Source organism: Anopheles coluzzii, chromosome 2 (assembly GCF_943734685.1).
Source record: "Anopheles coluzzii chromosome 2, AcolN3, whole genome shotgun sequence".
Taxonomy (NCBI): Eukaryota; Metazoa; Arthropoda; class Insecta; order Diptera; family Culicidae; genus Anopheles; species Anopheles coluzzii.
Window position 1 is genome coordinate 98,386,093 of NC_064670.1, and position 26,262 is coordinate 98,412,354.

The 26,262-nt window shown below is 47.7% G+C and overlaps 2 protein-coding genes across 9 annotated transcripts in view; one reads left to right on the forward strand and one right to left on the reverse strand.

The window, feature by feature from the left end:
• The window catches only part of LOC120947541 (alpha-tubulin N-acetyltransferase), a 600,156-nt gene that overhangs the window by 33,980 nt on the left and 539,914 nt on the right, over positions 1 to 26,262 (reverse strand). The gene's annotated exons all lie outside the window — the stretch shown is intronic.
• Positions 1 to 26,262, forward strand: part of LOC120947348 (GATA zinc finger domain-containing protein 10) — a 103,984-nt gene that overhangs the window by 11,406 nt on the left and 66,316 nt on the right. For 3 of the 8 annotated variants that reach the window (XM_049607276.1, XM_049607277.1, XM_049607278.1), the window contains 4 exons: positions 11,460 to 11,563; positions 16,843 to 19,302; positions 22,542 to 23,258; positions 24,526 to 26,219. In XM_049607276.1, the coding sequence (XP_049463233.1) occupies positions 11,460 to 11,563; positions 16,843 to 19,302; positions 22,542 to 23,258; positions 24,526 to 25,715 (4,471 nt within the window). In that variant the 3' untranslated portion in view covers positions 25,716 to 26,219. Of the gene's footprint in view, positions 1 to 1,405; positions 3,805 to 11,459; positions 11,564 to 16,842; positions 19,303 to 22,541; positions 23,259 to 24,525; positions 26,223 to 26,262 lie in introns of those variants that run through there. The other 5 variants (XM_049607281.1, XM_040362585.2, XM_049607283.1 and 2 more) reach the window with 3 other exon arrangements.

A 26,262-nucleotide genomic window follows, 5' to 3' on the forward strand; every position in this document is an offset into this window, starting at 1 on the left:
CCTGCTGACTTTTGGCGCCCCAATTACTTGGCCGTGGGCACGGGCGAGCAAAGAAAGCATCGGTCCCGGAAGTTGCTCGGCCGGGCTATCATTAGCACCGTTTCCGGACGAGCCAGTCCCGGCTGAAGGAAGAGAGAGAGAGAGAGAGAGAGAGAGAGAGAGCGAACATTTTCGGTTCTTTTTTTACCCTTGTCTCGCCCTGCTCCTTCGCACTCTCTGTATTGGAAGGTCAGAATCAAACCGATCTGTTGAGCGGCGTGGTACGTGTTGTGATCCCGGCCCGGGGTCGATGGAAGTAATCCTCGCCTCCGGTACGGAATTTATGAAAAGAAAATGAATCACTGAGGGTCTGCCGAAGCCAGCGCTGTGTGTGTGTGTGTGTGTGTGTGTGTGTGTGTGTGTGTGTGTGTGGGTATGGAAGATCCTGCACGGCACGGCATCCTGATTAGGATTAATGGCCAGCGCCGGAGGGTAACCGTCCCCTTGGTCCGCTCTGTCTGGGCGAAGAGGCGGGCGACTCATTAATGCAAAACATTGCCCGGTGTGCGGACACGGACTGACTCCGCATCGGCCGGAAGTGTAAATGTGAACGACGATCGTTAGTCTGTCACCCGCCCCGAGGGGTGAGGTCGGTTTGGGGTCGTCTCGCTTCCGAGAGATTCTTTCCAATTGCAACGTGAACATTACCACCCACTCTCTCTCTCTCTCTCTCTCTCTCTCTCTCTCTCTCTCTCTCTCTCTCTCTCTCTCTCTCTCTCTCTCTCTCTCTTCCTATCACTGTGTGGGTGCGTTTGACTTCTTCTCACTCGCTATCTTGATGAAACAGTGTCCAGCCCGAGTCCTGGGTAGGTCGGGTGGGGGTCGGGTGTAAACGTGGGAAAGGTTAATTAAGTTGCACACGGAAATTTAATCATTAGTCACCAAGCCAATAATGTCTTGTCCTCTCTGGCTAGAGATTTCCGCTGATGCTTCTGGCGTGCCTCTGACAAACGGGAGGTTGAGTGACGACTGGCAGAAAAAGAAAACGACAGTTCTATGTAGGTCATTACAATGGAGAACTTTTTTGTTTTGCTTTGGTTTTGGACGGGAGTTCTCGAAAGATAATGACAAAAATCAAACTTACGATGAAAAAGCAAACAACAGGTTCAATTTGATGTCGATATTCTATTACACTCCGCATCGCTGTGTGTAGTACCCTAGAAACTCCAAGCTTTAAGGATATATCTTTAACAGGATTTGTACTTCAACTCCCAACAAAGAATTCAAGAATTGCTCCAACAACCCAATACCGTTGTTTCTACACGATAAAAGAAAAACAATCAGTCCCTTCTTTAATATCATTTCGGTTGCTAAATGATTTATCTAGTAGCTCTGTTCTATCTCTAATTTCCGGAATAGCTCGGAACGGGGGTAGCACATTCACGATTCTCGGATGACGGAAGCTGACAGAAAATGAATAGAAGCACGATGCAGGATCGTTTATCGTTCTGGGCAAGGAAATTGCTAGAACATTCCTTCTGCAATAATGGATCCGGTTCGTCAAACGTACTATCAATCATAATGTGCCGCTGCAGCTCAAACTACCCCGACTGATGGAGAAGTGGAACCGGAAATAGAGCTTCCCGAGAGCGGTAGGATGGAACACTTTCGGCTGCTCCACTCACCGGATATGGGGAAGAAAGTCCTTGGAGGTTTGATTAAAAATTTAAACCATTCCATCCAATTTGATAGAATTTCCTGAATTCAATTGTTCTTAATAGATTGATCTGATACTGTTTAAGATCCCTGTTTAAGATACTGTTCCCGCAATCTTGACAACCATTGCTAGCTTAAATCCATATACCAAAGAGAGTATATTCGTGGAACAAATTACTGATATTGAGTCATCATTACTTGCACCACTATCAGCTATTACTCTCGCCTGTTAAATCCCTCTTTTACCCCGCGATGCAACGATGCACTTAAGGGCATTCTATTTTCTTCGCATCTCTCTCTCTCGCATAGCCCACAACGAACCGAACGACCGATAATAGCGAGTAAAGCTCATGCTTGTGCATCATCACTGCACAGCACAGATAACATCATCCCCCGCAGCAATGTCTTAATGTTATTTTCTTCTTTTTTTTCTATCGTACACAAACTGCACATCACATCTCTGTCTCGTCACACCGAGCAGCGAGCACAACAACCTGACCTATCTTTACCGAACCGGGTGGGGGCGATGGGGGCAGAGGTTTCTGCCATCGCTATGAATCAGCGATACGAGATATACCGAAACGAACGAACGAATGAAAAAAAAAACCAAACAAAAACCAATCCACTTGTGTCTAGCGAGGTTTACAAAAAATAACAACATGTTGTACAAAAAGGAGAAGTGCAATGTGCAACGCGCGGCCATACACCGCGTTGGAAGATGAATGGGGGAAACGATTAGTCATGGTACTATTATTAGAACGCCAAACAAACAATCACCCCTTGTCGGCCCCCTTGTTGGATGATGCCAAAGAGGAAAACAGACCGGCTCGGAAGAATATGTTTAAAAATATATCAGCAAAGCAAGAGCGACAACGGTAGCAGCCGTATCGCGGCTTGCGGCGATACGTGCACGGAAGGAAACATTACTCAGCCGATGCGGCTCCTTTCCGGCTTTCTAGAACCACGGGCGTATTGGATATCTGCGCGTGGAAGTGACCGCGCGCTTCAAAATAGTGCCCACCGTGTGACAGGTTCCCGCGAGGCGTAGAATATCAGCCCCGTGCCCGTGAATATTCTACGCGAATAATGACTAAGCGGTGTCGGGCGAGTTCATCACGACCAGTGCTCTTGAAATCAGCTGTCCAGATGACGGTTGACGTTAGTTCGGTGTGCTTGATGACATTTTTTAACCGTTAAAAGTAACATCCTCCAAATGAAACTCTAACTACATTTAAGGACACTGCTCTGCTCGAGTAGCGGCGATGACACACTAGGAGCGGGTTGTGTATTTTTAAAAACCTGCACACTTACATCCCTACTGTACGCCAAGTGTACGCCGATTGCTACTCGACCCTCTCCCGTATGGTTATGTGACGTACAGAGAGCTGTTTTTTGCTTGTTTCTTGCTCTAGTACATATGCACTCTCACCACCTACACCAACGCTGCTAATGACTTTAGTTCCTATCTTACAGCCCGCCCCTTCTTGTGCACTGCTACACATGCGATTGCGGGTGTGGTAAATTATGGGTGAGTAAATCCGTCTGACGGGTTCTCACTCAAACCGATTCACACCTCGGTTTAGCTTAGATCGACCAACCCAGGCCCGGTCTATCGAAGCCGATCGCATTTTCCGCGAAACGATCCAACGATCCGGACATAAAGCAGCAGCAGCCGCCGCTGAGCTCGCGAGTGAAACCACTGGATGTTGGTGATTTTTTGTTCATCCAATCACATCTCGCATACATCCCCAACCACGACTGGGCGCAAAAGATTGTGTTTCTGAGGTGCTTCTGGGTGGATTTTTTTCACGCGCGGTCTTCAGTTCCCGGTTCGTTTAGTTAGGTTGAGAAGCCACCGCTCCGTACCCGGGGAAGAGTTGTGGTTCGCGATTTCGCGAATAGATAGTCCCTTCGATCGAACGTGTGAACGAGTTTAGGGCAGCGATTAACGCATAGTTCGGATTGTACGCGAACGGCTTCCTAGAGGGAAGTGACTGTTGTGCGCGTTTGTACGAAAGTGTTGTGTTGATTGTGGTCAGTGCGGACTAAGGTGCTTGTGAAGATGATGGCGTATCAGCAACGAGTTTCCCAGTATCGTAGCCCCAGGAGGTAGGTTTTGCGAAAGTCACATTTCCGTAAAAACCATTATTTGAACGAGACAAAAGAAGTGACATGTGAGCTTTTATAGTTCTTGCTAGTGACTCGAGACAGTTTGGAAATACTGTGCTGCAATTGCTGCCACGAAAAATCGATTTAATTCTATGAAGCAATTCACTAAACTCAAAATCTATTCCATAAATTCAATACAACAGTAAAATACCAATACCAGGAAGAATGCAAGAACGTTTCTCAACATTTACCGGGTTTTGTATGCACGAGAAGCGCTTCAGCTGTGGCCATAATTCAAAGGAATATTGAAAATGGTTTGCATATTTGCCACATAGTTCTTGGAATATTCGGGATCCGTGCTACCGTGCTTGGAATGTTTTGCCATAATTCCGTTGAGCTCGACAGCTTTGTTTTGATTGCACATGCCGAGTTAACAACTTCTTCTGCAGCAGAGTTAGTGAACCGTATATAAACAGTTTTTGGAAATAAATCAAACTTGCTTTAGTCCCCAACCCTTCAAGCAGCTCAGTATGCAATCGAACTCATCAAGAGCTGTTATGCGTTGTGCAATGCGATGCGATGCCCAATGGGGGTGCTTATGTGCCTGAAGTGCTGACATGGCATGACATCAAACAACTGCTCTCGAATGCAAACTGGTTGATAGAATCTCAATTTGTGTTGAGCAGTGCACACACGTCTACTGGAGCTGAGAGGACGATCTGAATTCAGTATTTAATACTTCAAGAGCCAATTTACTTCGCACGATGTAGAGATGCAATTTATGAGTGCAGTGTTGAACATCGTTATCTAGCCGGGCGTACGTGGTGCCGTAATTATCTCTGCAGTTTTTTAATTGGAATTGTCACTGACCGTTGGGGAGCATTGCTGACCGAGCTCATCTTCATCAGCAGCCCCTGAAAGCTACCCCCGAAACCATATTGTTAAATGCGTAAGGTTTTGCTCCTAGAACCTTTAAATCTTCTTAACGTTCTTACAGCAACAGCTCATAAACGTCTGTGCGAATGTTAATATTTAGACCTAGTAGCGTCCTGTACATTTATCATACAAAAAGGAGCCCCAAAAAGTCTTCCCTTTGCTTCCTCCTTCAACCGAAATCGTCTACACAGTGTCCCAGTCATTGGGCCACCGACCGCATGTGAAGGTTTTAACAAAATTGGATTATGAATCGTAATTTATGAAAGCGATTTGTTTGCGGAAGAAAGGTCGCCATGACGCACGACAGACACGGAAATAAGGTACCACTGTCACACCACACCGCATCGTTTCGAGGGTACGATCCGTCCCTTTTTGCCGCTCCCCGCGCGTCATTATGTGTGTTTCGCATTCGCTCAGGTGACTTTTCCCCTTCCCAGACCCGGTGTGCGGGAGATGACGAATTGCTCGAGCTTTGAAACAGATTTCAGATGACACTGGGAAGCAAGTCGCTACGCAAAGAGACGTCCTGTGCTGCTGCTCTTCGGTTCCTCCATCATAATGACCAGCACGTAGTGGACACACAAATGAGGCGAAGGCCTGTAGAAGAGATTAAAATGGCTTGCATTTACATGGCGGCCAGATGAATCGTCCAGCGCGCGGTCTCCCTAGAGGGAACGTGCGCGCGCTTACGGTTGATAATGTTGATGGTAAAAGGATAGGTCCCAAACACCATACCCAACGCGCACACAGGCAAAAACCGCTCACACACACACACACACCCAGCACAATGAGGGAATGAGGTGGATTTACTCTGGGAAAATTGCTTTATTATGTTTATGAAGACGAATCACCGTGCACCGGTTTAGCAGCGGTTTGCGTGCTGACCGTGCGCCGGTCCAGCTTTTGAGGTGTGGTCAACCCGGTGAAACAGAGGGATGAATTGATGATGAAGTAAGTCCGGACAATTTCCAGTGCCCACACACAGTGTGGTCGCTTGCTCATTGGCAACACGGAAGAATTCAATCCCGGGATTAGAAGACCTTTGCATGCTTCTTCGTCTCCTCGCCACTCGGTTGGAAGAATACCTTACCGATTCGTGGACAGTGGTGTTCCATATTTTCCAGCCCCAAAGTCCAAACGCACAAGCAACACAAATCGACCATCCGGTGTCCTGGTGTGTGTGTGTGACGCTCTCTTCAACCCCACACTTCCCCAGGGGAAATCGGTTCGAAGTTAATCGCCGAAAAACAAATTACGAACTGCGTTATCATGCTCGAGTGTGAACCTGGTTGTGCTGTGGTATTGTTCTTTTACGACCTATTAAAACGGAATTTATGGTTTCCATGCTAGACCAAAAACCGGCCAGCCAGTAGCAGCAGGAAACCAGACCGAAAAGACAATAGCCCGTCTGCCTACACATGTTTGGAGCTTTTTCGTGAAGGTGGTCCTGGGCAGAGAGACAGAGAGAGAGAGAGAGCGAGACCGAGTTGGATGGATGATGGCATTGTGCTTTCTCATCGGATATGTATGGATCGGGAGTTGTACGCATCGGGGCAGAAAACTGTTAACATACTGTGCCGACAGACAGGGAACAACACCCCACTTGATGGGTGTGATTTTAAGATAATGTTTAGCTTGATTGACTCTCCAGAGCAGTGCGCATTGTTTGCTGGGAAATTGTTACGTATTTGGTGCGTAGATCGGTGCCTCTTTCTTGGACGTAAATTGGTGTCTAGCGTTAGAAAGATGTCCTTGCTACTTTGGTTGCTAATTCACAGTGACATCGTCCTCGATAAGGTTCATTTGAAACATACAGAATGGTGAGAATAGAAGAAGATAAACATGAACTTGCTGTCCGGTGAATTATTTTCACTAGATGAAGAATGCTTCACGGGGGACGGCTGCATAATAAATCAAAAATCATTTTATCGAACATGTGCCGAATGGTGAACCAACATGAACCTTATGATGGATGACTATTTTTTTTTTTAATTTACAGGTCATTTTTCATTTATGAAAACACGTACTGTGTCGGATTTATGTTCGTTTTACTGAATTTTACGCTATGCAACTTCATCAGCAAATTCAAAACGTTTTGTAGACCTTAGCTAGAAGTTGTTATTTGAAAGATAAACTCAAACATACCATCAGCCATTGTCAACCCCGAGCACATGCTTCTGTGCGAGCTGAGCGTGTGTGTTTGCTATACGAAGGAACTTTACCTTTAATTCCAAAGAGCTATCATGAGAGAAAGCGAGAGATCGAGAGACCTAACTTTGCTAAATGAACCTCTTCTACGAAGCAAATAATTGCTCACCCAGGCTAGTAGTGCGATGGTATCCGATAATACAAAAGAACCACTTTCGGCCAGTGCCCTAACTAGTGCTGGGAACCGGGGCCAGCTCGATCGATGGACAAATTCCTGTGCATGCGGGACCCATCGGAAGTAAATCCTGGTATGATTTATTGCACATAGACACAGCAGCAGCAGCAGCAGCAGCAGCACGTTTGTAACCTTCTGATACGTACTCCGCCGCATCTCAACGACCTGTCTCGTTCGGTACGAGGGGTGATTAAATTGTTGCCAGCACACCAGCACCAAGCCTCTCTTTGGAAGGTTGGTTTACTTTAGCTAAACCGTGGCCCTATCCTATGGTGTAAGGGAGAAGAAGCCGGACGAACTTCCGTTTTACGGTCACGAGTCACGAGCCCCGAATCTTGTCCCACTTTCAGCTTTCACGCCGACCGGACCCGGAGTCGGGCAGCGACCAGGGCAGTCGTGTGGAATATCTAAATGTTTATCTTGATGGATTTATATCTTCATTCAACCGTTGCATGTAATCCGTAATCGTTTCTGGTGAGTGCAAAGATCGTTCCATCGGAGGATGGCTGCGGATGCTTGGCACTGGGCGGCTAGACAGACACGCACACGCTTGTTGCCGTATGAAGACGGAGCAGTTGCAAGGGAGCTCCGTTCTTTTGTGGAACAAAATCATCGCTAGAAGGATTAAAGCAACAATACAGCTTTGTTTGCAAAATACTCACCTAAGTTACATGCTATCAGCTAGTTGATAGCACACAAGATACACATCTTCGTCTCATTTGACACAATCACCGTCAGTTATTTGAAGGTTTGAAGATCTGTGACTAATTAGTGTACTAGTAAGAAAGTGGTTAGTTCCATAAAAAGAGAGCTTGTCCTATAAGAGATCCTTCACTACATGGAAGCATAACATTCATCTTACAGTGCGCGCTTTGGTCTTAAAATCATTCAGCAATAGACACAAAGCATACACTACGCAGACCCTCACCTTCATCTCCATAAATCGATCCTTCAACACATTTCCCCCACAGTCGCGATTCCACGAATGCGTCTCGCCCCCTTGAAACGATATGCAGGGCCAAGAAAATTGTCATGTTTGTAAACTAATCCGACAAGTGTCTGATAAAGATTTATCGTATCAATGATTTATAGACTGCAAAAGCAAAAGCACAACGTGCCAAAAGTCCTTCCTCAAAACTTTACTCGAGTACTGTACCTGCCCTTACTGCTACCGCCGTCTCTAACATCGCCGCTCCTCCGGCTACCAGTTTCTCATTCAATGGAAAGTTTCCACTTCGTTCGCAAAAGTTTTTGAATTATTCTTCACTCCTTTACGACCGGTTCCCCCACCACTGGGTTGGGGTTTGGGTGATGCAGGGAGCAGAACAAGGCCGAATCGGAACGGATTGGGTATGGGGTTGGGCAGAAAAGCATACACACATGCCTGCAGCCCCCCTTCCACCTTCTGCAGGAGGAATCGATTGCGCAAAGAAAGCTTCCCACGGAAAACAGGGGGAAACATCTAGCAGAAGAAATATATCACTTTACCCGAACCTCATAAAGGGAAGGGTTATTTGCATATGTTGCGCACTGTTTCACACCGACCAAAAGGGAAACTGGAGCGGCCGCTACCCGGATCTTTCTCCGTCGCCCAGTGCAGAGGGGACCAACTTTTGCGCCTTCCTCATTTTCCCACTGGGTGTTGGCTGGCACTGGCGTCTGGCACTGGCCTCGGTGGCGATCGTTATGCTGTATTAAAAATCTACTAGCTCTCGGTAGACTGGTTCCCACTATCACCTTTCAAATAACAATCCCACGACCCTTACCTAGCAGACGCAGTACCAAATGGAACCTTTCAATCGTCACACACATGGCCCAGAAGAAGGTTTGCAAGTGGCGGTGGAACAACTTGCTCCAAAAACATTAAGACACTTTCCGACCCGTGCTACAGCAGGGCTATGAAGAGCGAAGCGCACACGTGCTTGCACACTCCAAGCGAGAGGACATCTTACCGGGAGGAACTAATGTTCGTATGTGTGGAGCATGTGTGCCTGCGTGTATCAGTGTTTGACGAGCACGAGGTGTCTTCACCGGGCTGGAAAACGAGCAAACTTTCGTCTGTAAATTAGATAAGCAAATATTTTCACCCATCTTTCTTGCAGCAAAAACGGCCCACCATATTTCCCACGTCCCAATTTTTGCGTCTGTCGCCCTTCTATTTCGTGAAGGAACATCTTTTTTCCCACTCCACAGCGCTAGGTGCGACTCCACTTGTCCATTCCGAAGGAGTTTTCCTATGAATAAAACTTTTCCTAACACATTCCACTCGTGTGGGGCCCTTACCTGCAGGACCAAACGGAGCCAAAGCCTTAACCATCCACTGCGGTGCCGGTAACTTTCCAAGGAATGTTTTTGGCGTGTACAAAGTGGGGGGAGACCCATCTCACCACCAAGCCACGCGTGTGTAATTGTGTTTGGGGATGAAGTTTCTACACCGTCTGCTAGCTGGCAAGGTTCGTCGTCTTGTTGCTAATGTAATCGATCGTGGATTTGTTACGCATAACTAATTGAGAAACGGAGAAATTACCGTTACTCCAGGCGTGAAACGACAACCGGGGAGGGAAAGTTACACCGAGAAGTAGTTTAATAATTCATTTTGTTGATTGTTTCTTTCTCCTTGGACTCTGTTTGATGAAGCGTGTATTTTGAATTTGGAATAGAAGATTTAATTGGAAATCTGATCACAAACTCTCTGCACATACATTTGCATATTATTGCTGTTTCTGTTTATCTTCTAACATTTGCACAAAACACATACCCAAATCATCTTGTCACAGTCTGATCTTACAATGAATAAATCAATTTCCCGGTGCAGATTCAGATTCCATGCATCTGAAATCCTGCATCCTGTCCAGTGTGCAAACGTGAGATCAACTCTACACGCCACACCGTGGGGAGTGCCGGGCGACAAATGATTGCGGCCGTCACAAACTTCATCTATTTTGTAATCTAAAGATTAGAGGCCAATTTCACCCATAAAACCACACGAGTGCTCCTGCCCTCTCGTGTGTATGGGTGTGTGTGGTTATAGTTCTCCTGCGGTCCGGTTTTTCAATTTGCATCAAGGACAAAACCGAACCCACGACCGTGTTCGCCGAGTCCGAGCACCGACACAAGACACAAGCGGACACGTTCTTAAAATATTTTTGGCTCATCCCAAACCGAGAGCCAACCCCCGGCTCACCCACAGCGAGCAAACGGACCGTGTGTGGGTTGGCCGTCTGTCCTTGGGCTCGGGATAGTACAGCCTAAAGCGTTGCAAAGCCCCAAGCATACCGCAACCCACTACGGGTGCCGTGACGAGGGAAAAAGGATTCATCCGGAGAGCGAACATTGCCACCAACCATACCAATCATGCACACACACAACACTTGGTGGCGGTCTCCAGATTTGTAAGCCTTTTTCGTCGGGTGGAAATTTTTGGCCAGCAGGAATTGCCTTTTCGCCGGCGTTATTTTGACCGCCGGACGAGAGCAACATTTCAGCGCCCACACAGACAAAACTGGGGAACCGTGGAATTTGATTTATTTGGTGATCTTGGTGCGGGCCAACATGTTTTTCACAGCTCAAGGCAATCTCGACAATCTCGGAGCGAGTAGCCGCCGCCGCCGGTTTGTTGAACCTCAAAGCTGTGTTGTGCTATTTTTGTGACGGGGTTCTTTAATCTCGACAGTCGACGGGGATTGTTGCTGCAGTGCCTGAAGTCTGTGCTGATAAAATAATTCTTCGAGTGTGATTACTGTGGTCGTAGGTAATGCTGAGCTGTATGAGTTCTGCGGGGATTGCACACACTGAGATGAGCTGGGATAGGTCAGCATCTCTGCTAGATGCAAAGCTTGTTTGATCCAAAGATGGCTACTGACGGTAACATAACAAGAGTACGTTTTAACTGTACGAATAAAGTGGATTGTAAATCAACATAACTACATCATAACTACTGTAGCGCCCTCTATTAGAACTTATCTAACTATTTGCTAGTTTAAGTAGATTGATGTTACAGACAAGAAAGAGATGCCAGAAAACGCCAAAACTATGATCAAATGATGCATAAATCTACCAAAACTAAGTTATCATGCAAAACCTTATCAATTCCATAAGCAATAACTGTATCGCTCCACTAAATCATGTGTGGCACCATGAATTATACGAATCAAACATATCGATACATCTCCTCTACAAAGCTCCCTTCACTAACCACCCGTCCCGTCTTCCAACTGGTACACCAGAGTCCACTCTCGTTAGTCAAACCGTCAATTGACAGCACGAAAGTCGCAGCCCGTGAAACAATTAGTATGCAAATTAATCGTCTTTCTCACCGCTTTCCACCACCTTCCAGAATCGACTTTGATGACCCATCGACGACCAAGCCGCCGAGCCTGGCCAAATCGGCCGTGCTTGCCGCGCTCGAGGAGGAGGAACGCGAAAAGTCGCGCGGCACCGGTAAGTCCTAAATCGACTCCGTCCTACCGACAAGTTGCAACAAGTGACAACCTTACTAATTTTCTAAAAAGGCGTCTATCATAAGACCGATTCCCTGCGAAAGAATCACTACGACCTGACCCTGGTGTGAGTGTGTGTGTCTGTAAATAAGTGCTCGTTTATCGTGGATCATACGTGCCAGCGTCTGTCTCGGCTCTGTCTCACTCTAATACAATTGTCCACCCCCTGTTCAAATCACTAATTGGCTGTTACTTACTGTGTGCATCGCGATCACTTCCGTTGGGCGAATCGCGGCGACACTGGGCTATCGATCCGGCTAGCTGTCCGGCCAAAGGTAGATACCAATGTCCGACCTGCGCACCATCAATTAACATAACTCAATTTGTCCAACTTGCTCCTTTTTGCCCCGTTTGCCATGCCCCACCGAATGTACCGATGCTCATTTTAGGAAAGATCGTTCAGCTGCTACATCTTACGGCGGGAAAGCATCTTGCCCCCCTTCGCGTTTCGCTTGTATGTCGCTCCTTCCCACTAAGCACTGATTAGACGCCCGTCCGCAGGACAGTTTTAAATAACTTTCCGTTCGAAATCGCTCAATCCGATCAGCCCCAGTGCGAGCTTCGCCACTGTACGAGGAAAGCTCAATTGCGTCCGCGTTATCGGAAACCCATCCGGGCTTCCGGGGAGGGTTGGAGCCAGAACCACCAGCCGGTAAAGTACCGCGCGGCCGAGATACGATGCTCGTTATCTTATCTCGCGTTTAATTGACGGTAATTGGATACCTTCCTTGAGGGCTGCTGGCAGCCGGCTGGCAGTGCCGTGGCTAAGCGTCTGTATTGCTGTATTCGGTTCCGGCTACACATCGAAAGGGCCAAGGCTTCTAATCTGCTGTGAAGGATGCAAGCGGACACCACCACCACCGTGTGGTTCTTTCCCGGTAGAGCATCTTCCCGAAAATGGCGGAATGGTTGCGTCTCGTTCTCATTTGCGCCGCCGGTTTTGCCAAATGGTTCACATCAAGTCGGTTGAGAGGCGGGAAACTTTCAATCCCCTTTGGTCCTTGGTGCCTTGGTCTCGACCGCCACAAGCCAGTTCAATCAATAAGGGTGTCCGTGCGTGTGTGTGTGTGTGTATGTGAGATCCACCACAGTGTGGTGCGTGCTGCAAAGCGTCTGCTTAACAGCCGCCCTTTGCAAACGGTCAAAGCCAACAGTCATCAGACAGACAGAACAGCAGCAGCAGCCTCGGCAACAGAAGTGTTAGAGAAGAGAAGAGGCTTAAGTGTCGTCGCCTGCAATGTACAGACAGTTGATTGATTTTGCACTGTTACGTCCCCAGGGTGGAAGCAGTGTGAACGGAAGAGAAAGAGTGATTAGAAACAACCACACCGAATGATGCATTCGATGTATGATGTGGTTTTCGGTAGCGTTTGCCGACTGTGAGCGCGTTTTCGGTAGCCTCAATCACTTTCGATCAACGTCGATGGTCATCAGCTGTAATTGCACGCCCACGTCAGTTGTAGGCATTGGTGGAAAATTGAATATCATACGATTCGTTTAACACTGAAATGGAATCATTGTCATTGTCCTTGAAATGGGATACAAATTGTACTCCACCTGACCCGAACAGAATCCTGAATGTGACTCCAATTCTTGAACATGATCATAACTTCAACATATTACAACACTTTTCAAATGGGGAACTGTTTCAACAAACACTTAAAAACAACAGTTTCCTTAACTCTAGCAACTCTGGCAACATTCTTTTTTCACTGACAAAGGTTATTCTCAATGTACTACACACCAAACTCAATGTCCCAATGTCCCAACGTCTCCCATTCCATCTAACAGCAGAGTTTGACGAAGGATCGGGCAACCCGGCAATTGACAGTTACTCGATTGTTTGTGATATTGATTAAAGTTCCGGTGGTTTTAGGTGGCTCCCTGCTTCTGGAAAGGACCCCGTTAGCCAGTGTACCGAGCATTCTCGGTACAGTGAGCGTTCCCGGTACACCACGGAGACTGACGGATGGGCGTTCCTGAGTGATTTCCGCCTACCCATCAACCGGTCCGGTCGGGTATTATTGATTGATGGATTTTGCAGGCACTCGCCTCTTCTCTGACTTTGACTTGGATAGAAAAATAGATAGAGCGACAAGAGGATATGTATACGGCCTAGTTGTTCGGGCTGAAGCTTCAGCTGTTGGGGCGTCAAAAAGTTGGTCACCCGAGAGCGGGATGACACGGCGTACCGTCGAAAATGTGTCAATCGGGTGCGAAAAATATGGTGGTTTTAGTTTTCAGTTTTTATTGAAAATTTCAAACTTTTCTTTTTGCACCCTTTGCCTTATCATGCAAGCGACCAAAAGCGTCAATCTCTCCTCTGCAGTGGAAAAAGACGCCTACAAACAATGCCACGCTATTGTGCATGCTTCAGCTCTAAGTGGCAGTGGCCCTTCCGCATAGCAATGCCGCACGATTCATTAGCAAAAGTAGGCAATGAAAGCAAAGGAACGCGGCAAAACGTAAACTCCCAACCGCTCTCGAACGCTTTTCCGCTCAAATTCTCTATCGCTCGGTGTGCGGAGGCGTTGAACCATTAAAACGCCACCGTTTTGTGCGATACGCGCTGAACCGTTCCACAGTCGCGCGGCGTTACACAGGCTACCCGAAAACAAAACCAAACTGGAAAAATGGGGGAAAAAAAGGTTCACTCAATTGAACCTTATTAAACCCCTTTAATTATTTATGCCAGAAAGCAAATCGCCGTAACGATCGCTGACGCGGGCGGGACTCTTATTTGCGCCATTTTTTTTTGCGTTGTGTTGTTTTGTTTTTCGTTCCTACCAGCGCCACGATTAGCAGCATTTTATTTTAATTGCTTCGCGACTGGCACAGCCTACGCCTGGTCCAATCCTACCGCAGCGGTGAAGAAGAAAAACAAAAACCCACCTTCCCCGACAAACGATAATCCATATCCGTTCCGTAAGAAACCGAGCATTACGATGCAATGAAAAATGTAATTAGAATGAAAGGAAATCAGATCGTGCCCGCAGTCCGCGTGCGGATGGCGGTAGGCACGTGCTGATAAGCTGGAGCCAATTCTTGTTTCGGCATTAATCGCAGCAAATGAGGTCAGACAGAGAACAAGCGAAAGAAAGAGTGTGTGGGGGAGAGATAGAGAGAGAGAAAGAGCAAGAAGCATACCGGGTAAAAGGGCACATAAAGGGTAGAAAATGATAATTATGAAACACTCCGAGCTACCTACTCATAATCCATTACAAGGATTGGCTTTACAAGTGGACCCGGCCAAGCGAGATGCATTATCGATGAAGCTTTTTGATTCTTTGCTTGAAATGATAAGGGTTTTCCGTGCGCATTTTTAAACGAAACGACCATTATAATTATCAAAAAAACAAGTTGGGAACAAGTCTTGTCAAAAATGTTGCCCATCTTGTGACATTTAATCATTAATAAAACAAAATTTTCATACCAAATGTAATTGACAGTGCACTCTTCGAACGACGGCGAAAACCAAACAGTACGAAGTTTAATCAAAAACATGAAACCAAACATACGTACAATCGCACACCCCTTACAGAACTGTTAAGCAAACAGAACAGCACAGCACGAAACACATCCACGAGTTTGCAGCATCATTTCGGGCGCACGGGATTTTTACACTCCCTCCTTGTTTGCTCGCTGACCAAGCAATTCGGTTTATCTCGCACCGTGTAACATCGGTTGCTGGTGCTGGATAAGGCACGAGAATGATACTGCTGCTGCTGTTGATGATGATGCGTGAAATTGGTACAACACTTGTTAATTACTTGCGCGGGCCCCTGTAGCTTCTGTACTGTGCGCGTGAAGCGAAATGGTGGAAATGGGTTGGAAAAAAGTAGATTGCCCAACGAATCGGACGGAAGCGAATCGCACAAACTTTAACAGAAGCCGTTTAATCAAATCGATTATCGCGATCGATCGCCAAACGGTCGTGAGCAACAGAATGTTCCACAGTGGGGGGGGGGGGGGGGGGGGGGAATGAGGTACAATCGGAGGACAACGCGGAACGATAAATGTGATTGGAATTTTATTTTCTGTATCACTGTGGAATTGCTTTTCCGCTTCTGCCGGGCGAGGGATTTATTTTAAGGCGAAAATCGCAATGGAGACATTAATTCGATTGTTTGCTATTTTTGGAGATTGAATGAGTAAATAAATAAAGACTTATATTTGTGCTACAATACGTAACAAAGACATTATTAAAAAAAAATCTCTTAAATCTCAAACTTCAAATCCACCCGAATGCGTTCACTTCAATCAATCATCATTGCTCACCCTGACTGGCAAACCTACCAGCAAACTGGGTCAGTGAGACAAAACCTTTCGGGCGAAATTGGCCACCAACCCCTTTTTCCCCCATCTCATCTTGGGCGATTAATTACGGCAAAAAGCTCGCGGGGAAAAAGTCAGCCCAACCCAACGGGGAGAGTAGGGGCGGATGCACTGTTGCAGTGTGGCGAGATAATCGAGAAGGCGTCGCTCACAGTAGAACGCTGCTTTGAGTGCATTTTAAAGCACCAATACGTGCCCATTTGTGCAGCCGTATGTGAGCTCCGGTGGGAGAGTTTTTGTGTTTTATCAGAGGGTGATTCTATGCTCCAATCCCCGGCCAAGCCTACCTCCACACACTGTGTGGCGCATGCTGGCAGGGGTGGAAAGTCGGATCGTTAATTGCTCATTTGGAGAGGATTTTCTGGACAATTTAACAACTTTTATTGCAAAATCCCCTTTGCGTGCGTACGGGCAGATGGGAATTAATTACACACTGCCTAACTGTGTGAACAGCGTTTTAACACATTGTAAAGTATTGGCGAGTTCTAACTGCGTGTGTGATCCGAATCGGTGATCGTTGTTTCATTGTTTATACCTCTCTCATTTGTCACCATACGATACGATTGTAAGGTTAAGGATGTTAATAAACTGTACGATAAATCACTCCAGCATGTGTTAAAGTGTGGTGTGTGTGTATTTAAAGACAAATGTTTTGAGTGCCTTATTTTAGTGTTTTAGTGCCGTTATCACGCGTGTTTGTAAGGGTATTTGTGTTCACCATTTCCAACCGGTATGTGTTAGACTTTTTGTACCTTTTTTTCTTGTCTTAAGCCCCTCTTTCGTCGGGCAATGGGAACGAATTTTGATTAATTACATGTTACATTATTATCGCTCTCGTTCCCTATCCCCGTTCGGTCACTTCTCCCGCCCCCCGGGCACCATCAGCCGTTGGACGTCAGAGCCGCTCGAGACAGCCGGCACGAAGGACGCACGAAGCGGCCCCGTCCATCGACCGTGAAACCGTGCTCAAGATTAATCGTCGCCCGCTGCAACGCCGCCACCGGTCGTGCGACAACTTCTGGCCTCCGCAGTCACCGGCCACCGACCGTCACCATCCCTCCCCATCGGCCGTGACCGATGCGCTGCCGGACGCAGATCAGGGTGAGTTTGCAATCGACAGCCGCCGGTACGGTAGCCACGACAGCATCCACTTTGACGAGCGCATCCGCCGGCAGCACAAAATTGACCCACTCCGCACACTGTACGACCGGGAGAACGTCGTGCTGACGGACTGGGGGCAACGGCCTCGCTCTACACCGCCTGCTGCTTCCGCGGGCCACCAGCGAGAGGATAAAAATGATAATCATGTTTACGGAAGTCCCGGTACGACGACGACGCAGGTGAACGCTCCGTGTCACACTTCCGCCGGGCAGCACGATAATCGTACGGCTTTGCGAGATGATGACGGCGAGTGCGCTGCGATGCTACCGGCAACGTCCCGGGACACCGATTGGCCGGCCGTGCATGGCAATTGTGTGCCGGGACAGAACGGTGGCGATTGTCAGCCACGGAAGGAAGTGCATCCCCCTGAGCCGCCGCCGAGACGGTACTACCTGCCGATGGATAAGATAGTGAGCGGTGAGCTGGAAGCTATGCTTTGCTTGTTCCAAGACACACCAATTACACCAGAACAGCAGCAGCATCATCGTCGCCTCGAATCACCCGGTCGTCGCAGCGCCACGCCATCTCACGGTGGGAAGATGCAGCTGCACGAGCGCAGCCACTCGGTGCAGGGATTCGAGAGACCTTCGCAGCAGCCCGCACCAGCTACCCTGCTGCAAGACGGCATTGAATCGAAGCCCCCGTTAAAGTTGAAACCCTGCACCGGTGGCCGGACCACACCGAGAAGCGCACTGCAACGCCACCCGACCGTGACGGACGTTAGCTGCATCGAGACAATCGACCAGCAGCAGGTCGATGCGGTTGAGGCGAATCACGAATTCAATTTAAATTCAAATACGGGCTGGAATTTAAATATTGATCGACGTCACGAACCGGCACCGTCCACCAGCGGGCAGGGGAAACCGCCGAAACAAAGTTACTCCAGCGCTGCCAGCGCCACACCGTCGGTGACGTGTGTCGCTCCCGTGGCGGAGACGGCGGTATCTATCGGGGCCGATCAGCTGACCACTAATTACTTCGACAAACAGGCGGACCCGTCAACGGTACGTTTTCCGGTTGCCAGCAACTGGAGCTCATCGGACGCACCAACGGGCCAGCGTACCACCGTACCGCCCCGCTTCCCAGTGACCACCACCATCCCCATTAGTCCACCAATCGAACGACAGCAAGACCACAAATTTGACAGTAACGTCAACTGCACCGGTTACCACCGGTGTTGGCCGTCGGTCGGCGAGTTTCATAATTACAATGAAAAACTAATTACAGACACGGCCGACGAAGGGGCGGTAATGGCGGTAATGGAAGGTGGCGGTCCACTCGACACCGGATCAACACCGCAACCGTTGGACGAGCGTCAGATCACCGAAAACCGATGCCAGTCGCATTCGTCAGCATTAAATGTATCAAATCAGCCAAATCGTAATTGGATTAATTTAAATTCAAATCAAATTTATCACCAGCAGCAGCAGCAGCAGCAACGGTGGCCATCTCCAAGGGATCCGGTCGTCTGTCAGCGCATGTCACCGAGCGAGCCTGGCGGAGTTGGGTTAGCCGATGCCTATCATCACCGAGCTGCGTCGGTCGGGCCCGGCGAGCGTCACGGTGCCAGTGGCCAGCTCGCCCGGGAGACACATGTTGCGTACGGGACCACTACCACCACCAGCACCACAGCGTACAACGAGCACGCTAATGATAACCTTCAAAGGTTCTGGCCAGTAGCAGCAGCAGCGGCAGCAGCAGGGATAGCAGCAGCAGGAGCAGAACAGCACGAGAACTACCAGCTCGACTGTAATTATGATAATAAAAGCGTTCGGAGTCATTATCGCCGTGAAGCATCGTCATCCGACAATGGGCAACTTCCGGTGGAGGGACCGGCACCACCACCATCGGCTTACCGTTATGTGACTCCATCCCCACCGCTGCCACCGTACCCGCTGGCAGAGGAACCGCTGGCACCGTCCGTCCCCTGGCGACCCCGGGCACGCTCGGGAAGTTCCGGTTCGAGCGTAAAAATTAATGAGATTTTCGAATTTCCCCCACCGCCACCGTATCCGTGCGATTGTGCTGCGGGCGATATGACCGCGTCGGCCGGGGAGGAGGAGGAGCATGACGATGAGCTGCCAGAGGTGTGCCGTAGTACGAATGTAAACGCTGCTGCTGCTGCTGCTGCTGCTCCTACGAATACTACGCCGGATGACACCGGAAGGGATTGCTCTACAAGTGGTAATTATCTTTCCTAGCCTAGCCGGGAGTCGCGTAATGCGTTTGGTTTCGGTTGCGCGAAAGCGATCCGATCGAAGAAAGTGATTGGAACCGTTGGTTGGCTGGTTGGAGTGGAGTGGAGTGGTTGGCTTTTGGAGGTACCGGGATTTTGGGGAAAAGCTTATTTTCATCTGGCAAACGATTGTCCGCTCGCATTCGGATTCAGATTCGGGAGGAGATTTCTGGAGATGATTTAGCATGAAAGTTGTGCCTGTTGCTAAGGCACTTTTTGGGGTTTTTTGGAGCATAAATAACAGCTTGGCAGGTTATAAGGAGAGAGGTTGAGGTTTATTATGATTAAGAGGGCTCATGCATTCTGAATGAAACTTTATTATACACATGGTTGTACCGGATATGGTAGGATAATTCAAAAATTTGTCTAACAACTCTCATAATTTCTGCAAAAGATGATGTTTTGCGTATTTGTATGGTCAACTTGCCCAATCTCTAATATTGGTATATGAAAATTACTTTTCATACTTTTCATTATTAACTCTTATTTGGAATCTAATTGTAACACAATAGTAATTATAATCTAGTTCATGCAACTAATGGCAGATCATTACTACTGCCCGTTTGCCTTTTTGGCACGTTCTTAAAGAATAAAAACGAGATTGCTCATGATATTGGACTAGCCTGAGACTCTCTGTAATGCTGTTGATAATTTCAATATATTACCCATCAATGGGCTCCTTTCCGTTTTAAGTTCGTAGGCTGAAATTTCAGCCTGTCAGCTGTTTGCATTGTATAGCAGTTTTCAAGCAGCTATCTAAGTGTGTATTATATACAGGTGGACTTATCCCAAGGTGTATGCATTTAGAAGGCTTTTTTATCGCTTCTTCTTCTAAATGAAGATTTTAAGAGTTTTTTGAGTATTCGTCAAGCCTCCAGAAAGCTTGTTTGAACAAAAGTGTTCACCCATCCTGTCAAAAAGTGACGTTCGAATCTGGTTATAAAAAAACATGCTATGAGACCACCTGCACTACATACACTTTGATTCTAGATTCCATCACCAATTCTCTTTAATGCACCTTGGTGTAAATGTAAACATCACCTTGTTTTGCCACTTTTTGAGCAGGTACTCGAATCTAATTCTAGCTTTGAGGCTAGAATAATCTAGACTGAAAATTGCAGGCTAGTTTTGTGTGTGGTTTTGTATGGAGTGTTTACATGATTTCAGCCTCCAACTGTCAAACTCCATACAAAAAACTGACTAGAATCGTGAAGGGCCCCAATATGGGATTTAAATCCTTCCAATAAAATCAACACCACCCTTAAACGAAATCAACAAGCCTTATTGGACTACGTAACTTAACAATAACTGCAGGAGGCTTGAAGAGGTGATATTCTGGATTATTGAATATATAATTTTAAATTATATAACAGGATCTAGGCAGCTATTCTTGAAACAAACATTATTTATGTACAAAAAATATCAAATTAAGTTAGAGGGAAGAACTTGCATTTAAAGTCCAATTCAATTTGGATTAGGCAGTACAAACATTTTCCCAATGTTTGTTTCTATCAATAACGATATGGTTTCTATCAATAAGTTTCAAATTCACATACTCACAATCCTATTTTTGGCAAACAAAGAGGCTCCTTTTTGGAGCTTCCAAAGTAAAAGTAAAACAATCAGCATCCTTTTTTAGTCGCCGTTTTATCGCCAAAACTTTCCCGCTCAGCGCACATCATCTTCCCCAATGGATGCAAATATTTAATTAAACCAATATTTCCTTACTATCGCACCACCGTCCCCGAAGGCCGATCCCAGCTCGCAGTTTGCATCTCGCTTTATTTATCACATCAATCAAAACCGTATCAAATAACAACGAGCAAATTTGAGCGGAATGGAATTAGTGGGGATAATAAAAGTGTGCGTGGATTAAAAATGCTGCTTGATTGTGTGCCGTGATTCATTCCAATAAAAAAGCTTCACGAATGGCAAATAAAAGCGAAACACAAGCAACAGTACAGCCGCCCAACCCCCCGGTCGGTGGTTGAAAATCAGCCACGTACAAACAAAATCAGTTCGCGCACTAGATGACCGGTCCGGAGCATAAAGCAATTAAGGAACAACGCGTGACTGGTACTGGTTTCGGATGTTTCCGTGTTGACCGTTGTTGCTTTTTTTTTCATACATGCAATGTGTCGTTTATTACTGTCCCTTGTTATGACGGCATAAAAGGGAACGGACGAGCGAGCGATGAGAGTGAAATTAAAAAAGTACCACTGAATTGTTTGGAATAACAATCAAGGAATGCATTTTATGGCCAGGCTCGTTTTGGCCACGGCCGCACATCAATTGAAAGCGTCGAGTGCGCCAAAATGCCGATGAGTTTGAAGTGTGTATGATCGTGATGAAGTGCGTATGATCGCTGGACAGTGGGAGCGGAAAGATTCAATTGATTCCTGGCGTACCTGTTGGCAATTCAGGGACCCATAATGGGGTCGGTTTGATAGAGGAGTGCAATTTCTTGGATGTGAACTTCAATTGAAACTGTAAAACCAAATTTATTACCAGATATTTTGAATTGAAAAATATCACATTACAATACCAATGGTTATTGTTGGATGAAATACTGTAAGAAATATAAACAATTATGATTTGTTTATTTTGAATAAAACTTAACTCAAAAACAAGTTTGCAAACCCACGGTCATGCATTTTCAAAGAGAAAACAATGAATAAGTGCATGTGCAATTTCTGAAGTCAAATTCAACCTACAAGATTGATTACTTATCAATCTAATGTATTTCCAAAAATAGTCCTTTTTAATGCAACTGCTACCCAGATAAAGCTGATAAAACAGAAACACTGTCTTTTCTGTTCCAAGAACAATCGCACCAGAGAGTCCTTTTTACTAGCAAAGCTCCGGGAAGTCACTTGACGAATGTTTTCAAATTGGAACGATATGGTTCTGCTTTCAATGTGTTCAGATTTCCCTTGAAATCGGTCACATATCTAAGGAACTTCATTCAAGCCAATTCTACTGAAAACGGATGGCTGAGAAGTTGTGCAATTAAACGAATTCAGATGCACTGTCCTTGCGCCAACATCATCCAACGGATGCATTTGCCCAACGAACGGTCCTCCATCACCAAGCGCCACGCGTCCAATCACTTGCACCCCGGGCAACATTCCTCCCGTGGCCGTACGTTTAAGATTATAGGTTAAAATAATTGCAAAACCATTTGCAGACCGCTCCAACCATCGTGCCAGCGTCAACCGTTCACCGGCAGTAAACGTTGCAGTTGCCGTCAATGCGACAACTTTCCCATCAACGAACCCATCGCACCGGGACCGTTGCCAGCCAACGGTTGGCTCCGGTGCCGCCGGTGCCGGTGATAATGATGTCAACGCTCATCCCACACCAAAACGCTTCGGCTCCGGTTCCCCGGAACCGAACAGCTGCAGCCAGCGGGACGATGCAAACCCGTACCGCACCGTTACGGGCGAATCGTTTCGCTCGCCAACGCCCCCATCCGTACCGGCCAGCAGTAATGTTGATGTTGATTATTTTAAAACAAATTTAACGGCTGATAAACCACGGGACGCCAGCGCAAACAGCCGGGCGCATCACCATTTCGACCACCGGTGGGCCGGTGCACCGCGGGACAAATCAATCGACCCTTCGCCGTGCCATTCCGGGGCCGAAAATAGCGCACCGGCACGGTCGGAACGCGGCACCGAGGCCGTCGGCACGCCGGTACGACCAGCGCGCATGATTAGTTTCACCGATGGTGAGTTTATTTTTGGCCCGTTCGACGAACGGACGCTGGAATTTGGACGATTTGAATTATTGAGCGATAAACGGGGGCAGGGAGCGCAAACACCTGCCGCCCCCGGTCGGACTGGCAGCACGGACGAGTCACTGGAAAATGGCGCAACCGAGGACGCTGAATGGTGCAACCTTGGTGCGTATGAAAACCGGTCCACACGCCTAACACTCGGAACGCATCACACTTTCATCACCAGTCATCTTCTCTCGGAAGGTTGAAATTGGTTTGCAATTCACACCGATCCATCCATCTGTCTTGCAGCCTTTGTGTGCCGCACACAAGTGAGGGGAAGATGAGTTTGTTTTTTTCGACGCGTTTCAAAAACACCCAACATCAACACGCAATCCAACCCCACAGCACGGAAAATTCGAAATTGTGTACATTTTACGGCTGATGAGAAATGAACCACCCGGGCCTCCGTTCGGGACGAGCCGCATTCCTTCGGGACCATTACACTGCTCGCACTACGCTGCCGTGCAGAAACATGGCCCTGAAATTTCATCAAACATTCTCCCCTCTTGCTTCCTTTGGGGCACAGAGGGCACACACCCACGGTGACACGGCAACGGACGGTGAAACATGAGACACAAACTTCTCCACCTGTTTTTGTGTTGTGGCTGTCGTCAGAGACACACACAGGACACGCGGGTGCGGGTCATTCCATTTCGATGACGATGCTGGCGGTGAATTGCATTATGGGGGTTTTGCGGCCCGCTCGAATGGAAAACCCTGTCAGTGGTCAACGCACAGCCAGGGGACGGCAGGAAAGGTTTTGGAATTCCAACTTCAATGTGTGTGTGTGTGTGTGTGCAATACCGAGGATTTGACATGATACAACAAACTACAGAGGAGAGATTATGGTGAACCATGCGAGGTGGAGCTAAATATAAAATCAACCTTCCGCTAGCGTTGCTGATGGAATTTGTCACACAGACATGCTCATAGAGAGTGACAGATAGATAGAAAAAAAAAACTTAAAAATACAAGCTAATGGAGAAAAATGACACAAAAAAACTTTGACTTTCATAACCAAACACACGCTGACTCGTGACGCAGGAGGGCGGCCACAGGACACTACAGTGCACGAGAACAATGGATCATACTCACTCCAACTCCTGCCCCAGGTCATCGGAAGTTCACTCACTCGGCTGGTGGGAGAAAGCAAAAAAAAAAGAAACACGAAGCAGCTCTATATCGACTTTCATCGACATTAATTGAGTAATCATTGTCACCGAACCTGTCCGTCACCGTTGATTCTATTTGTGTCCCTCCCCAACCTTTGTATCCTCACCACAGTCCCGGGTTTCCCCCACAAACTACATCACATTTCATGGCTTTCTTTGTTTGAATTTTCCCCAACTTTTGCTCCACCCGCCCCTGCTGGAAAACCGGTTGAGTGCAGCTCACTCCCCTCCCGGCGAGTGTCAACAGTTCCGAGCTCCCTCGCCTCCCACCGACTACACCCGCTGCGCAAGGTTTGAAAATGGAAATATAAGCCCCCGCGCTACAACCCCTTCGCCCGGGCGCGATTTGACCGCGAACGAGCGGCAACAATCAACGCCCGCTTCCGGTGCACCCACTACCGATCCCACCCGCCGGCAAACGCGCGGCGAAGAAATTGAGGACATTTTTCAACAGCTTAACCACTCGCTCAAAGCGAACGCGGAAGACAGCGAGGAAAGTGCAGCTACGAAAGCGACCCTCGGCCAGCTGGTCGAGAACGTGCCGGTAATCGAACGCATACTGGATGATTTGTTGACCTTTTCGAAGCAGCTGCTGGAGCAGAAGCAGCTGCTCCAGGAGCGGCAGGAGTCGGCGAGCGGCGGCGATGCAGCAGCCGCGCAACAAGAGCCTGGCGCACCGAAGCTGCGAGCCGAGAATCGTGCGATGGCACCACGGGTCGAGATAAATGATGATAATTTAATTAATTTATTAGCCTCCGATAGTAGCGGTGGCGAGGAGGGGAACGAAATGACGCCAACAATCGACGACCGTGACACGCCAGAAAGGACGCACTCGGAAGGGGAGAGCAAAAAGTGTCGCGCAAACAATGGCGCGAACAATGGCAGTCAGCCGGTCGGTGGGGAGCTACCGCCCCAGCGGGAGGACCCATTTACCAGCGTGGCCATCTTCAACTGGAACCCGCTGGACGTGTACCAGCAGCAGGGGCTGTTTATGATTGATCCCCGGTTCGCGCTGGCTGACATGCGAGCCATCTCGCCCGGGCCTCCCCCGGGTACCTCCAGTCAGTCGGCACTCTTCCCACTCCCGACAGTGCCGGAGGAGATGGTCGATAGCGTCACGAATGCGGAGGTCCAATCGCTGCACCGAACGGGACAAGAAACTGGTGTACCGAAGACATCCGATTGGAAAGTGGACGCTTGTCACAATTATTGTCCGGCAGGTGTTGATCCCACCGTAACGGCTGGCTCATCCAACCGGCAATCCGGTAACAATGTAGATAAGATTGTGCAAATGAATCAGGTGTTACATTGCAACGAGCCGGACCACGTTCGCTGTTCGCCGGCCGCTACACCGGACAGCGGTCAGCAACGTGAGCTCACACCAACCGACGAAGGTACGTACCACTGAGCGAGTGGGTGTGTGTGTATGTGTGTGTGAGTGTGTGTGAGTGCAATTGTGGTGCAGTCACTTGATTGCCTGTGTGAAGTCCACGTGTTCGCAACAGGGTTGCACAGCTCCTGCCCCCTTCGTCCCGTTCCTAGTGACCTTTCCCAACTGCAATAGTGTGTCAATGTTGCCGTTGTGATAATATCCGATTACACTCTAATGTACGCCGGCGGGGTGATGAGATGAAGGGAAAGATAGGGGAGAAAAGAGATACAAGTAACAGAGCTGGCGCAAAGCTCACGTGCACCGACAGGCGTGTGAAATGTTGCCGTTAGTTAGTATGTGTGTGTTCAATTATCCGTCGTTTTATTGTTGCTACAACCATTACACAACCTGTTACTATTTATGAGTGATAATAAACGGTACAGTGAGGCTAATGTACGCTTCTACACAACCTTTTTTTTAATAACTTGTTATGTAAACTTGTAACACATTCGTTGTACGCACTTAGCAAAGGAAATAAAATACTTAAAACAGAAAACTCAAACAGAATACTTTTTTTCTTTAT